This window comes from Uloborus diversus, chromosome 4 (genome assembly GCF_026930045.1).
Source record: "Uloborus diversus isolate 005 chromosome 4, Udiv.v.3.1, whole genome shotgun sequence".
NCBI classification, from domain to species: Eukaryota; Metazoa; Arthropoda; class Arachnida; order Araneae; family Uloboridae; genus Uloborus; species Uloborus diversus.
The window spans coordinates 78613595-78629179 of record NC_072734.1 but is presented as its reverse complement, the minus strand read 5'-3'; the positions used below and the strand labels follow the sequence as shown (position 1 = coordinate 78629179).

Here is a 15585-nt window from a genome sequence, read left to right as displayed (position 1 = left end):
AAATCACTATGAAACTGTCGAAACTTGAAAACAAATTTTAGGGCGCCATTTCTAAGAAGTAGGACGTGATGGAGGAAAATGGTGTTCATATTTGGATTTAGGGAAGCATTTTACAAAAGAATCAGAAAGAGTTATGTCTGAAACATTTTGAAGGCATTGTTTTGACGCGCAGTGTAACTTACAGTACTGGTCAAATTAAAGAGGTTAGGACTAAAGAGGTTTTTTTTTGTTTTTTGTACACTATCCTTATATATTATTTCTGTAGCCTGTTTTTGGTTTCTACGCCAGATTTTCCTCAATTCTTGATCAATTTCTCTGATTTACGCCTTATTTTAAAGCTTATGGTGCTGGCTACTGACGAAAAATAGACCCACGATCTAAAAATTGTTTTTTTTTTTCAGCCGAAAAACCTGTTTTAAAGAACCAGAATGAGGTTTTCGGTTAAACTTATAACTTTAATTTGCGCTATGACCGACAGAGCTGAATAGCTTGATCGGCAGAGCGTTCTCTTCGTAACCAGGAGAATGCGTGTTCGGGCCCACGTCTGGACAATCTGCAACAAAAAATTAGAGAAATATCGCGAATTACATTAAGTGAATAACAACTATGAAGGAATAGAATAAATGAGAAGGAAACGCTCCTTGCTGATATGAAAACTTGAAGTGACTTTGTACTAAATTACTTCGGAATTGTACGTTTTTTTTTTCTTTTTAAGCTTTGGCTCTGGTAAGAAAATTAAAGCATAATGTAAGCGAAAATATAAGTAACAGGTTTAAGATTTCAGACTACAATAGAATTGTTTTTTGTTCAGAAAAAAGTAATAAATCGTATATTGAAATATATATTCTTCTAATGAGCTTTTGACTCTTTGTACAAATAAAAAAATTGCTACCTCAATTTGAAGGATAAAATATATATTTTTTCTTCTTTTTGCAAAAAAACAAATAGCTTATCACATTTTTACTACATTCGAAAAGCTACGCTTAAAAAAGAGCATAGTTCAATTTATTTTGTATTTTAACCGTGCTGTTAAATGCTGAACACGTGCTGCCATCTGAGCCATAACGGTTCAAACAGCCTGCGATAACAAATTGTAAAAAAAAATTCAAAAATAAAAAAAATGTTTCTTCAATATCTTATTTTATATATTATTCCCTTCTCATTTTAAAACTTATCAGGCTGGCTAATGAAGAAAAATAGACTTACGGTCGAAAAATCAAGTTTTAGAAAACGCCCCTTGCTGTTTCAAAACCTTGATGCTGCCTGTAGTTCTTATGCATTTTTTAAAAGCAAAGTTCTAATGCAGTTTTCCATTTTTTACGTCGCTTTCGGCAAAAAAAAAAAAAAGCCTTTGTGTGTGTTCATTTTTTAATAAAGCTTAGAAGCACTGAACTTAGTTGTTCGGTTAAATTGATAAGTTTTTTTCGGTAGAGCGTTCGGCTATAAACGATCTGAACTTCGGGCCAGTTCGGGCTGTCCGACATAATAGCAAATTTACAGTAATATTACGCATTACATGTACTCATAACATACAACAGATAACACACGTAATAAAATAAATGCAGTGGGAATGCTATTTGGTGTTTCGTCTCCTATATGCAGGCTACAGTTATCATTCAGATAAGTTGACTGCTAATCGAAGGGTGTTCTTCCCTTTTTTTTAAGCTTTGACTCCGTCCAGACCACTGAGCATAATGTAAGCATAAAAAAGTATTAGATATACCTTAAGGGAATCCGTTTTGTGCAGAAAAACATTTTCATTGTATGTTGAAATGTAGATTATTCTAATAGCAGTGTTCAAACTTTTGTACAAATGAAAAAATACTACGCCAAATTAAAACTACGAGTTTCAACCAGTAAATCTTTAATTATTTATTCGAATACGATATAAAACATTAAAATTATTATCAACTTCATTAGTAAGAAGTAATTTTCTACTCCTCTGCTTTTGGCTGAAAAAAAATAAATAAATAAAGACATTTTTTCTACGTTCGAAAAATTACACTTAAAAAACGGACTCAGTTCAACTGGTTTTGGTTTTGAATTTTAAGTGTTCGATTAAAAGAAAAACAAGTGCGGGCTTTTAAGCCGTACTGGTTAAAGAAGCCTGCTATGGGAAATTGTTGAATATTCAAAAATAAAAACACTTATTTTTTCAACCGAATTTATTACTTCTTTAGAATGTTTGTTTCAATCGTGAGATCTTCCTCATTCTTTAATCAAAATCCATGTTTTACGAATAATTTTAAATCGTATCAGGTTGGCTAATGACAAAACATAGACGCATGATCTTATTATATTTTTTTTCGGCGAAAACTTTTTTACTGTGTTTTATTACGCATTCCTTCAATGAATAGCATTCGAAAAGGAAGGCACAGTTGCTAGGTTTGTTGGAACGTCGTACTGTTAATCAGAATGACGCCAGTTCGAATCCGTGCCACTAAATATCTCTTTAATGTTTTTTTCCGTCAGATGCTCACATAGGCAGGACTGTATTTGCCACAACTTGTTTTTTCACATGCAAAATTACTGATTTTTTACTTGTCACTCAGCCACACTTTTAGTGATATTTATATTTGCATTGGAAATACGTACAACCAAAAGGGGAGCGATGATCAAATTATCACAACGTTATATTTAATGAGGTTTTGTTACTGATGTCTTCAAATTACATGCCTTCTCTTGTGCGCTTACTTTTTTCCGTTTACTTTTTTCGGTTTTTCTTCATAATATTCTTTCTTTGAAGTTTTTAAAGAGCGAAATGCCTTATGAAACGATTCGAAGTACAGTGCGGAGTTCCGCACGGGTCGACTAGTTTGTACTAAAATACTATTTATTTTACTGTTAAAGTACAGTACATACTGTACACTCATTATTACGTTATTTTAGCATAATATAATGTTTGCAAGTGGCAGCACTGTCTGCTTTGTTTATGTTCTTTGTTTATCTACTTACCAGGAACATAACCTTAATCAGCTTAAACAGTTCACTAGTTCTTTTTATTAGTGTGTTCTGTTATATTTAAAGTTAGTTTTAGGTAATTAGTGAGTATGTGTATTGTGAGTATATATAATAGTGAGTATAAGCAATTCTTTACCTCCTTTTTTAAAAAGTTAAGAAATAGTGTAAACCTCGTGAAAAATATTCCAAAGGCTTAAATTGCTCATCAAGAACAAGGGAATGCATAATAAATATTAGATAATTATTTCACTGTTCGTTAATGTGTCTATAGTTATGTAATTAATCAAGAATTTGCTTTTAAAATAGTCTTAGTCTAATAATTTGTGTAGCACTTTATCTCCAGAAATTTGTATTTCGAAATCGCCGAAATTTGGCGAACTTGGCAAAAAAGAAGGTGCTGACCTTATTCATTATGTCTGATATGAGCTGCGGCCACTTACCTAGGAGAGGACTTTTGTACCAATATCCGTCTCTGATTTCTAGGTAGTCTGTCTCACAGTTGTCCGACTTGTAGAGGTCGAGGTCGGTGATGTTGAGAATGATGCGCTCGCCCTGAGTGGCCGTGATGCGCCACTCGCAGTGCTCGCCTTCCGGTGCCAGAGAATTGGAAGGTTCTGGAGAGGACAGGGCACCGCTCGGGTTCTGAAGAGTCTTGCCGCACCCTGTAGAAAAAAAATTAACGTTAATATTTCAGGACTCACATCAATAGCCGCCATAACGAGCGTTAAACTACAAGTTGTTTTCATTTGAGGCAGTGAGAAGCAAAGGAGGGTGTAGGCGGCAAAATTAAAAATTTGGAGATAACCATTACAAATGATAGAAGAACCTCTTCTCTGCTTTGTGGCAAGAGATAGAACTAACAGCCCTGGTAGGGGCTGCTATACAGCTTGATTAATAAAAACATTTTTACGAAATTCTACCTAGGATCTGAATTTCAAACGCGTTTTACTTAAATCTTTTAAAAGTCTATTTACATCCCTTTTTACTTCCTTTTACAAAAAAGGAAGTATTACATTCGCGAAAAAATTTTCACTCAAAATTCGGCCTTAATTTCTATTTTTCTCACCCCCGAATTAATGTTGAGTTTTTTTTTTCAACCCGACCTCACGCGGATAACTGCCTAAGAACGTATAGACACCCGAAATATCAATTTTGACGTTCCCCCGAGTTAATTACAACGACTTTTCTCGTGACGTCCCTAAGTACGTATGTGCGGATGTGCGTATGTATGTCGCATAGCTCAAGAACTATATGTCCTAGAAAGTTGAAATTTGGTACGTAGACTCCTAGTGGGATCTAGTTGTGCACCTCCATTTTTGGTTGCATTCGGATGTTCCAAAAGGGGTGTTTCACACCTTTTTTGGGGGAGGGGGAATCATTGCTAATTTCGATGCAAACGCATGTGGTGCTATAATTTGGCGGACACTTGGCGATATATCGCTAGTCTTTGGTCGCCAAGTTTTGCCGCCAACTTAGCGACTAATTTGGTGAATTATTATTATTTTTTTTTTCAAATTGGCCACTGTTGGCGATATTTAGAAAGTTAACTATTGAATCACATTAAATTTTCCAATAATGGGGAAATAACATTAAATTGGTGTAAAAGGAAGTTATATGATGCACACATCAGCTCGTTCTTTTCACTGCCTCATTTGACCTACAGGCCATGAGGAGTTTGTGCATAAACATTTGGACAAATGCGGATCCCTTTTAGTAAGTAATGTATGTCCACTTTCAACCTTCTATGTAGAGTCTATATTTAGGGAAAACCTAACCTGGCATCGTCGTAATGCTGTGAAGCCTACTCTGTAACGTTATTTTTTTCCGTTATTTTCAGGAAAAGTTTTTAGCAGTTTATGCACTAACTGTAAGTTTGTTCCGTACTAGCTAAGATTAAAAAAAATCAAATGACTTTTTGTAAAGTCCTTAATTTTAAAATGTAACCCTCTCCTAAAGTTTTTCCATGACAAATAATTTGGCACCAGTTTTTTCAAGCTCTGGTGTGCACCTATGAATGAACCTACATCTTATTTGAATTGCTAGATTAAAGAAAAGGAAAAAAAAAATCAGTATTCAAAAGTAGCAAGAACACCCTTTCTTTACTTTGCAGAAATGGGACTATGTGAAAACGATTCACGTAATTTCTTTTGTAAAAGCTGAATAAAGAATACCTTGTTACTCTAAACCTTAAACCACGTCAAAAATTATCCTTTTCAAAAAATGTACTTATCGATTAATAACTTTTATGTACGTTATCGATGATCTTTATCTTTGATTTTATAGATATACAAGGTCAGTCTGAAAAAGATGGCATGTCTTGATTAGCTGATAAAAAACGTCTGAACAAGGCAAGACTCATACAGGAATATGTGGTTGCAAATTAAAGGATGAATGAGGTTAGTCGAAACGCACCACGCTGCGGACCTCGCTGATACGATAAATTCATTTCATCTACCAGTTTGCTGGCACTCTCAGCTTCAATGAGATGACATCTGCCTGCAGCTCGATTATTCATTGTTCCTAACTGAGGAGTTCTAATAAGAATGAAACTGCAGTCTCAGGATGTGGTAACAGGGCTGTCTCGTACATCGCATGTAGTTCTGATTTAGCCCTGGCTTAGTGGCGGTATTTACTGCAAAATAGTTAACTTGTTAGTAAATTCCCGAATGAATTTAATCATTTGAAAGAATGATACAGTTTGGAGTAACTAGCATTTCCAAGTTATGAAACAATATAAAGAAAGAGCTAGAGAAAATGAATGAATACCAAAGTAAGAGTAGAAATACTTGACTGATATACATAAAAGTTTACTGTTAATTTAGAGCACAATAGATGGAAACCCAGTGGTAACAATGTGTTCATAATTTTAATTTGTATGATTTCTTTAACGAGTTTGGTATTGCGCAAAATATGCCTCTGTTATCTCATTCGAATGATGATCAAAGAATCACAAACCGTAACCCTCTTGAGACAAATTGAGTTCTCATCTTGAACAGAAACAATCCTAATTTAAATGTACGAATCAAGCAGAACGAAATACCCTAGGAGAGAATTAAATTCCAGTTTCAGCAGAACTTATCTTTTGTGTTTCTTCTTAAATCTCACTTAATTAAAATAAAGGATTAAATGGGATAGAGAAGAATATAAATAAGCTACGGTTGAAGATGACGAAAGAAATAAAATTCGCACAGGCGAAGCCGATTTTTGAAGTGGGATTGATGAGTTGTAACGATCGCATTATTATTTGAAGAATGTTTATCAGGAAATGGCAACAACGGAAAGTAAATTAAAGGCAGAATATCTAGTAAGATATTGATTTTTTTTGAGCAATCCCCATTGCTTATTGCTTTCTTTTGACCGTCATTAATGTCCGTGCCTTTTTCAGCTTGGACAGCACCACCGCTCACCGTCCTCTGCAGGCGCGGCTCCAAGCACTGCTTCCTAGAATCCGTTTCTTCTGGTCGGTGGCGTGCATGTCCTACACACACGCACGCTCATACACACACACACACGCTCATACACATACACATGCCTACGTGCATACACACAGGTCTACGCACACACACTAGCCTACACATGCACGCACGCCTACACACACACACACAACTATACACACGTGACCGCCTAGGAGGAGGGGCAGGTTTGGGGGAACAGGAGCCGTTTCTAGAAACAATAGCCCCCAATGAGCAGGGTCCTGTCGTAACTCGTGATTGCGAAAAACATAATTTGAATTCAAAATTTCAGAATTCAAGTTAATTTTTTTTGTTTAATTTATGCGTAGAAATTTAAAGAAACATTCCAAATTTCAGTTGACCAAAAAAACATATGTTTTGATAAATAACCACAAATTAAAAAAAAAAAAAAAAAAAAAAAAACGAATTTGTACTTGACAAATTCCGGATCATGCTACTACTGATTGCAGAACGCCCACTCAACTTGCCGAACCCCTTGCCACGAAATAATAGAGAGTTCCAAGCAAATCCGACAACCCGATCGTGAAATATAGGAACAACATTTTTGCTCTTGCTATGGACGCATCCGTCTTCTAGAACAGTCGTGACCGAACTGGAAGTAGATGTCCTTCAGTTCGGCTTTGCTTGGGGAGTAAATGTTTGAAGGTATCCTCAGCTTTAATGAGAGAATATCTACCTCCAGCTAAGTATTCTTCACTATTAAAGACTGATGAGTTCATAATAAAGATGAAACTGAAGTCGACGGATGTCGTCTCCGTAGCAGAAACAACGTGACGCAGATTCTTGAGAATGTACGCAGACTATCTTAGACGGAGAGAAAAAAACCCAAATTTTTTAACGAAAAAAAATTCTTAAATTTCAGCTAACAAAAATTTGTATCGTATTTTCTGCGGTATGATCCACAGGTAACATTTGTAATAACATCTTATTTAAAGCATTTTTTACTGTCGATTTAGATTTTATGATATCAATTAATCCTGCAGCCTTTTTTTTTTTTTTTTTTTTAATGTTTGATCTGTGCAGCAGACTGGAGAAAAAAAATCTGCTTTTGACCAGGGAACCATACGAATAGGGTAATAATGAAAAAGGTTTGTGACACATTTTTGACACAAAAGTTGTTTGACCTCGTCTGTCTGTTATCGAAATGTAAGGTCTTAACTCTGCCGAATTTTTAAGAAAAGCACGCATTTTCACTGTCTGCATCCATCTACAAATCGTGCGAAAGATGTCATTCACTACTCACTGAAACTCTCTAAACTTGGTAACCTTTCTTAACATTTCGGCTGATTTGAGGACCCTACATTTCGATTACGAGGACACGAGGGCAAATAATTAATGCGTCCAGAAATATGTTTCACAATGCTCGTTCGACTGCTACTTATTAAAAAATGTTTCATTTTTCACTGTTGTAAGGTTTCCTGGTCAGGATGTCGTAACCGGCCTGTCGGCTTTGCTCGTAGGCCAGTAAGTTAACAGAGGACTTGCTTCGTCAAGAGAGAGAAAGATAGGGTGGAGAGGCGTATAGTATACAGTACTTACGCGCACTTACTTGGGCATTTGTAGAGGAGGTTGGTCTGCGCGATGTCCCCGTCACTGAGTCTGACCCTCTGTCCGATCTCGGGCCTCTTGCGGTGGCGGGGATCCTCCTGGGGCAGGATGGTGTCGAGGTAGGTGCTCTTGGAGAAGGTGTTTCGCGCGTAGTGCATGATGCTGGCGTAGTCGTAGGGCAGGCCGAGCGATGTCACCTCCTCCTCAGTCAGCTTGTTGAAGTTGTACTCCTGACCTTGCGGGAGGAGAAACATACGTCAGGGATGCGTACGACTCTCTCGAATCAGACGATTCCATGTACGACAGAATGGCATTTTTGATGAAAAACAGAATGATTAATTCCACCAAAAACAGTCTGTAAAAAACTAGCCAAGTCTCGATGGAGCTGTTTGTTTATCTCTAAAAAGTAATTAAATCTAGACAAAGTTATGACAAGTCGAAGGTTCCTTGCTGCGATTTCTTTATTGTTATAGTTAATGTTGTGTGACTTGGCCGTTAAACATTCTTTATACGTTAGTGGGTACAGGACAATTTTGTTTACACGTTTTCCAAGTGGCAATATTCCATCGTCAATGGGTAGCGGTTCTGGCGACAGATTGGTGCAATCGTGTCATGGAGCACCTGGTTTTGTACCCTTGCGTACTCTTTAACGGCTAAGTCACACAGCATTAACTATAACAATAAAGAAATCGCAGTAAGGAACCTTCGACTTGTCATAACTTTGTCTAGATTTTATTACTTTTTAGAGATAAACAAACAGCTCCATCGAGACTTGGCTAGTTTTTTACAGACTGTTTTTGGTGGGATTTCACTTCTTTTTGTAGAAACAATTAATTTGTGTAATATTCGAGTAGACTAAAGTTAGGCTAAATTAAATTAGAAGATGTGTCCCACTACGCTGGACTTTTGCAATGACAGTCGATTTTTTTATGTACCAATAGTAGAAGGGGGCATTACCATATCTCTAATACAGCTGAGACCAGCTGAGGGTTCTTCATTAGATACTTCAGACTTTCGATTCTTGACATCAAATGAAGCTTCCAACCAAGTTGAATATTTTTTGTAAAGGCGGTATGTCGATCCCTAATAGTTTGGTCTAATAGCCAGATCTTCGATTATCCTAGTTTTTATAGTTTTCCCTTTATGTGGCCATTAAACCCTAACTCTGTACCAAATTTCACCTCTCTGAGTTTATGGGAAGTACTAGTTCTATTTTGATGATCATGAGTGAGTGAGTGAGTGTCATAAATGCGAAACTTTGCTTTCGCTTAACTTCGGAACTAAATGACCTACAGACTTGAAATTTCGGATTTTAAGTATGTGATTATAGCTTACTGGATGACGAAAATTTCTGCGTTCTGGTCTCATCAGAAGGTTCTCAAATAGGGGCCTGAAAATGCGGCGAAATGTTTCCAGTAAAGGATGGTACGGCAGTGTTTGCTTCGCGCTCGATTTGGCGGGGGCACTGCCATGCCCCCCGATCCATTTGCAAAAAAATGAGACGTTATTACGCACGTATAACAGAACCTCGTTTATCTGCCCCTCGTTTATACGGATCTCAGATTGTCCGGATAAACTTTGTACCCTTAAAAAAACATGTTCACATTGATAATTTTAAAATAGTATTAAAACGTAACGACTAGTTCAATAAACATTCGTTTTTTTTCCTATTAAATAAAAAACGTTTGTCTGACTATGCTTCATTCAAACACCACACGTGTTTAAATCCCGGAGATTGAGGCTCCAGGGAGACAGTGGACCAATGCTCTGTTAAGAAAGGAATTTAATGCCTTGTAAACATTGGGGTCGCTTCCAAAATTTAAAAAGTATTTTTTTCTGAAAAAGCATGCTTAAAAACATAGAATCTGACCATTGTTTAAATAATTTCTTTAAGTTTAATACTTTTAAAAATTACTTAAATCGGTGCTCTTTTATCGTTTAACGCTTCTGCCGATGACATCACAAATGATGAAATGCCATTCAGTGTTGCCATTCACGGTTCAAAATATTTAATTCGCATCTTTACTCACGTGTATTAGCAACGGTATGTTTGATAGCAAGCGTAGAGCGCAATTGTAATTCGCTTCTTGATTATCATAACGTGGAAATCCGGTAGAAAGATGCGCCATAGTGCATCATTTGTGACGTCATAAAGACAACGCCTTGTTTGAAGAATCGGACATTTAAAAAAAAAATTAAAAAATAGCTGTTGGGAAAATGAAAGTATTTTCTGAGTGCATGCTTTTTTTTTTTTTTTTTTTGCTTATTCTATCAATTTCAGTGCACAAAGTACTATTTTTGACTGAAAGAATGAACCCAATTCTATTTAATATTGTTACAAAATACGTTTTCTTGTCGTAATAAATGGTAAGTCTACCAACTTAAGGATTTTTTTTCCCAGTTGCTACTCCATACTACCCGAATTATTCACAGTTCCGACTATCCGGACTGTTTTTGGTCCCAGTTAGCCCGGATAAATAAGTTTGTACTGTGTTTGCACTTTTTTTTTTATTGTGATAAATTCGAGTAGTATTGTGAAAGTTTTCTTGTATTTAAACCAATAATGATTTCAACTTTCTGCGGGAGCGACCATACGGTCACTCCCGCAACACGCACGAACAGTCATTTTTTAAGTACAAAATTTGTTTTTAGAAAGTTAACAGATACATGATGGATGATAATGGTTCCTTAATACTAGAAATCCCTAAATTGAATTAATGTTGGTCAGAAATAGAGCCAAAGTTTAGAATACCATAAATAAAGTGCAAACATATACGAAAAAATACCTCACCCGATTGAATGGTTGAGCAAGAAGTTTAAGTGAACACAATTAAATTAATTTCATTAAAACTGACATTTTTCTTTGCAATTCATTGTTAGCTATTAAAATATGAAAAACGAAAAATAAAAAGTAAAAATTTGTCGTCAAGACACAATAGAAGCGAAACTTTTATCTTTTCTTTTTTTACACTCTGAACTGTCACTTCATCCGCGCGTTTTCTCTCACTCCACGCTCTCTTTCTGCGCCTGACTAAGGTACATTCACAACAAAATTGTATGTTCCAATGAAGAAAAAATATTTTAAACAACGAGCAAAATAAAAATCTGCTTTTAAATTATTACCAAAAGAAAAAAAAAATAAAAACATTAGTAACTCGAAAGTCGCCCTGTAAATAATCTTTATGGTAAGTGTGCTGGTGGATATCGGTTGTAAAATCTTTATCTTTATTACCACATTCTGATCACCATTTCTTTTTCTTTCTTTCTTTCTTTCTTTTTTTTTTTTGATATACCTCGTATTACTTATTCTAGAAAACCACCAGTTATAATATGACGAGTGCAGATTTCTTGGCCATTTCAATTCCATTTGTAGAAACAAGGAACTCAACTAGTAGAGTTCAATAGCAATTCGTAATTGCGAAAAATATTATTTGAACTGAAGAAGGCACAATTCAAATAAATGCTGGATGGTTTAATACTTTGAAAGTTTGTTAAGATTCAAAAGTCCGTTATCCACAATTCGTTGCTTGCTTGAGTTCAGATTTGAAATTAATTCGTCAACTTTTTCAACAAATAACTTCATTATTTCTTTTTTTCATTGTTGTTGGTTGCATCGGTCAAAAAGTTTATCCTACTAACCAAACCAGCGTCCCAAGATAAAGCAAGTACAATAAAAGGATTATAGTATAAAAGTAACGAAGTCTAAAAATATCTGTAATTAATTAATACAGCTAGATTATTTTCCACTCATTATCAATAACTCAATTAACATTAAAAATTAAACCTGCACATTAACTTCATGCAAAAGTCAAGCCAAGACTATCATCCCATGTTTTAATTTTAGCACGAGAACTGCTTATAAATCAATCGCAGAAAAACAAAAGCACGGAATTGGAAAAGACAACATAAATTAACGACCAGACATTTTTAATGCACCTAATGAACAAAAGAAGAAAAAGCGTAACAAGCATTTTTAATCTTCCTAGACTGTCACTGTTGAAGAACAAGAACTGAAGAGGATCAAACAATTGAGGTTTAGGTTTTGTGAAGACGTGAATTTTATTTCGTACTTATTCGAGCGGTTGTTTCAATTGTTAATGCATGCAGCAACGTTATTGTGCAATCGGAGGGAAAAAGTCGAAAAAGTAACATTGTTTAAGCGGTATTAAAACGTGTTAACAATGAAAGTAACTAATTTTTCATAATTACGAGATGCCGTTAAGAATTAATCGGGATAATTTTTCAAAGGAACGGTATATCGGTTGTGCATGCTCGACTAAATGCGTCCGCTGAAGTTTTACAAAATGGTATTGTGTCGTTGCTTTACTTTAGAATGAGGTTCTGAGCTTATTGTTTTCAGCTTTTTATTGTTGATTTTTGGTGCCTGATCTTTTCGCTAAAAATCTCAATTTGTGCGGCCTTTTTTTTTTTTTTTTGAAGTTCCTTTAAAAGAAAATGGTGCAATTCGAATGCAAGTTTAAATTTGGAATTACGAAATAAGATATCAGGCTTATTTATAAGTTTGAAAGAATGTACCTCTTCCTTACTAAAATATAAGTGGGAAAATATTTTTTTGAATAATTGCGCAGTCTTTCAATTTATTATAAAGAAAATGTGCCGACCTTATACAGCACTGGACAAGTAAATGAGTAGGAACTGCATTTTTTTCTTTCTTTTTTTAAAAAGATTTTTTTTCATCTATTGTATGTTTAATTTATTGTACAAGCTTGCTTATTTGGTTTCCGCTGAAAAACGCGCTAGAAAACGCTAATTCCAACATTTACCTGTTGTTAATATTGAGTCCAATAGCTACGCTTTTCTTCGAATATCTCGAAAACTCATTTCTACAGATACTGCCGTTTGCCTTCTGACGGCAGTATAGTCATCAAAACTTATTTTAACTTTTAAATACCGTAGATCCATCCAATAATAAGAAAAATCACATAACAACAAAAAAGTAGTTCGAAAGATGAGCTGCCGTGAATGCCCATGCACTCGAAGAAGCCCTGTTAAGGTTCATTACAAATAATGTACGAGTATTTCATAGTTTTTTGGAAACCATCCTGGTCCACTTCAGTGTTGAAAAATATCATTTTTACATTTTGCTAAATGTGCCAGCTCAAATTAAAGTGCTCTAAAAATATTTGAAAACTTTTCAATTTCTTTTGGCGCGATGAGAGTGAAGTTTAAATTACGCAGCAGAAGTGCCGCATGGACTGATGGTCATAAATTGAAGCTTTCTAATGATTTCGTCATCATCCGTTTCATGATCCGTTCATTAAAAAGTATCAGAACCCACCATTCAATCTCCTCCATACACACGCTCTAAACATATATTATTCAATAAAAATGCTTTTTTTTTCCAGTAAATTTACTGTTGAGCCCGAAAATTCTCCACCGGAGTTTACCATCAGGTAGACCACACGTTTTGCGAGATTTCTAACCACTACACTATATACAGGGTGTTCCGATTTAATCTGAAAGACCTTCATTTTCGCAACCGTTAGTCCTAGATGTATATTTCCAATTGCAAAAACGTTCAAAATCAGATGCAGAGTTAAGCTATTAAAAGTTTAAAGAAAAAATAAAAATGAGTCAAAAAATACAAAATTTAACTTTTTATACGGACCCTAAGTCCCCTAACTAATAATCAGAGAAATAATCTCCATTCAAAACTATTACTGACACAAAAAACTTGACATTTGTGAGAGCAAAACTCAAACAGATATTCCAGTTCAAAGTCTTAAGGGGCCATACAGAAGATGAGATTGGAACTTATCGCCCTTTCAGAAGAATGACAGGTCGTCAAAGTAAGAAAAACAAGGCATACGTTTTTATTAAATACATTTCAATGTACACAGAAAAAACAACATATTATACTACTTTCAAAATTTAGGCGGGTGCTTTTGTGTCTCCTTCCCTCCGAAATGAAGGATAGATATTCAATCTATAGTAAAGAGCTTGCTTAAAACTTAAATTCAGATACTTCAGCAGCAGCGTTAGCTTAGTTCAAGTTGGTGTGAGTTGCAACGTTTTAATGGTGTTGCCAGAGAGCAGGCTGGAGTGTAGAGTAAGGATAATTTGACAATATAATAGATGTATTAATATTGGAAATTCAGAATTTCCCAACTGGTGTAGGTGCAGTATAGCCTATGAAGGCTTTTGCGCCATAAAATCTAAAAGAACCAACCAATCCTAATTGGTGACGTTTTACGACTGTGTTACAATATTTGCAGTCATTTTTGGTCAAACTTACTTTAAAACTACTTATTTGACTTTATCACATATCATTTTGTCTCCTTAAAGTCCGTTAAAATAAATAAAGCCAATTATTAAGATTAATAGTGTCATTAACTGTAAAATATTCCGCCAAATAAACAAATTATTCGATTAAAATGAGAAATGATTCGTCGGAAGGATAAAAAGAACAGCTAAATGACATTAAAAGTTATATAAAATGCAAAATAAATAAACCAAAAATAACTTAAACAACATAACAAGCTTCGTTAAGACAGAAATAGTTCGTCAAATAAATACATTATGCAATTAAAAAACAATGAAATTTCAATTAGAATGTTAAATGAGGGGCGATCACAGCGACGACGTAAACAATATTTTCTAGCTTCCGCCAAGTGCCGATGTACCTTGATTCTAGTCTCTTATCAGAGAGTATAACAATACTTGTTGAATAAATATTAACTTTTTTCGCCCATATTACAACAAGAACTCAAATGAATATTTTATTCTCACACGTCATTCAGCAACATTATCGAAACTCTCAACAATAAAAAATGACTTTGACAACAATGAAACCAAAACTAAGTAAACTAACAAAGGTTACTGATGCTGTTTTGGTTTTTAACGTACTGCTGTCCAAAAAGTAAAACTGACTTTCCATTTTATTGAAGTTCATTGAGTGAGTCACTGCTCTCTTTTTTTAATCTGTGTGGCTGGTAAAAAATGACGAACCAACTTCGCATAACAAAAAGATTACAGAAGAACTGAGCCCGACAAATGGATAGCTCCGATGACTGCTGTGAAGAGCACAACCAAGACAGCGACGGGGAGCTACAGGTTTCAGTTACTCCAGTATACTTTACAGTATCTAGCCCAAAGAAATCCGAGTTTGAAATACGGAACAGGAAAGGTTGTCACATCTTCTTTAAGTTATTTACAACAAATATTCATGCAGCGAGATATACCCCAGCAAGTGGTTGCATATCGCCTAAGAGTTCAGTAAGTATTAATATTTTCTTTCAACGCCATCGGAGATTTTTATTCATGTGAGCTGCTAGTAGAAATATTAAACTATGCAAAATAAATTCAAAAACTGACAATAACGAAAATAGAAACCTTACTATAGAGTTTTATGGAAATCTCGATATATATCGCCAAGCACATTGAACTTGACATCTCAAACTTTGACTCCACGTTTAATTAAATATTCGCTCATTGATGACATCACTTACGTTTTAATTCTGTCTTTTGTTTATATTGATTCCTCATCGGGCCATAATACAAAATATTTTGTTTAAAAAAATCAACTACACCAATTCAATCGATTTAACTCAGTTGACATTTCTTCTTGTATGTTTTTTTTTTC

General features: G+C 35.0%; 1 protein-coding gene across 1 annotated transcript in view; it reads right to left on the bottom strand.

Annotated features, from left to right (window-relative positions):
* LOC129220658 (tolloid-like protein 1) overlaps positions 1-15585 on the bottom strand; it is a 296905-nt gene that overhangs the window by 77947 nt on the left and 203373 nt on the right. The window contains exons 6-7 of the mRNA XM_054855087.1: positions 7984-8217; positions 3402-3623 (exon numbers count right to left, since the gene is read on the bottom strand). Coding sequence (XP_054711062.1) covers positions 3402-3623; positions 7984-8217 — 456 coding nt within the window. The remainder of the gene's footprint in view (positions 1-3401; positions 3624-7983; positions 8218-15585) is intronic.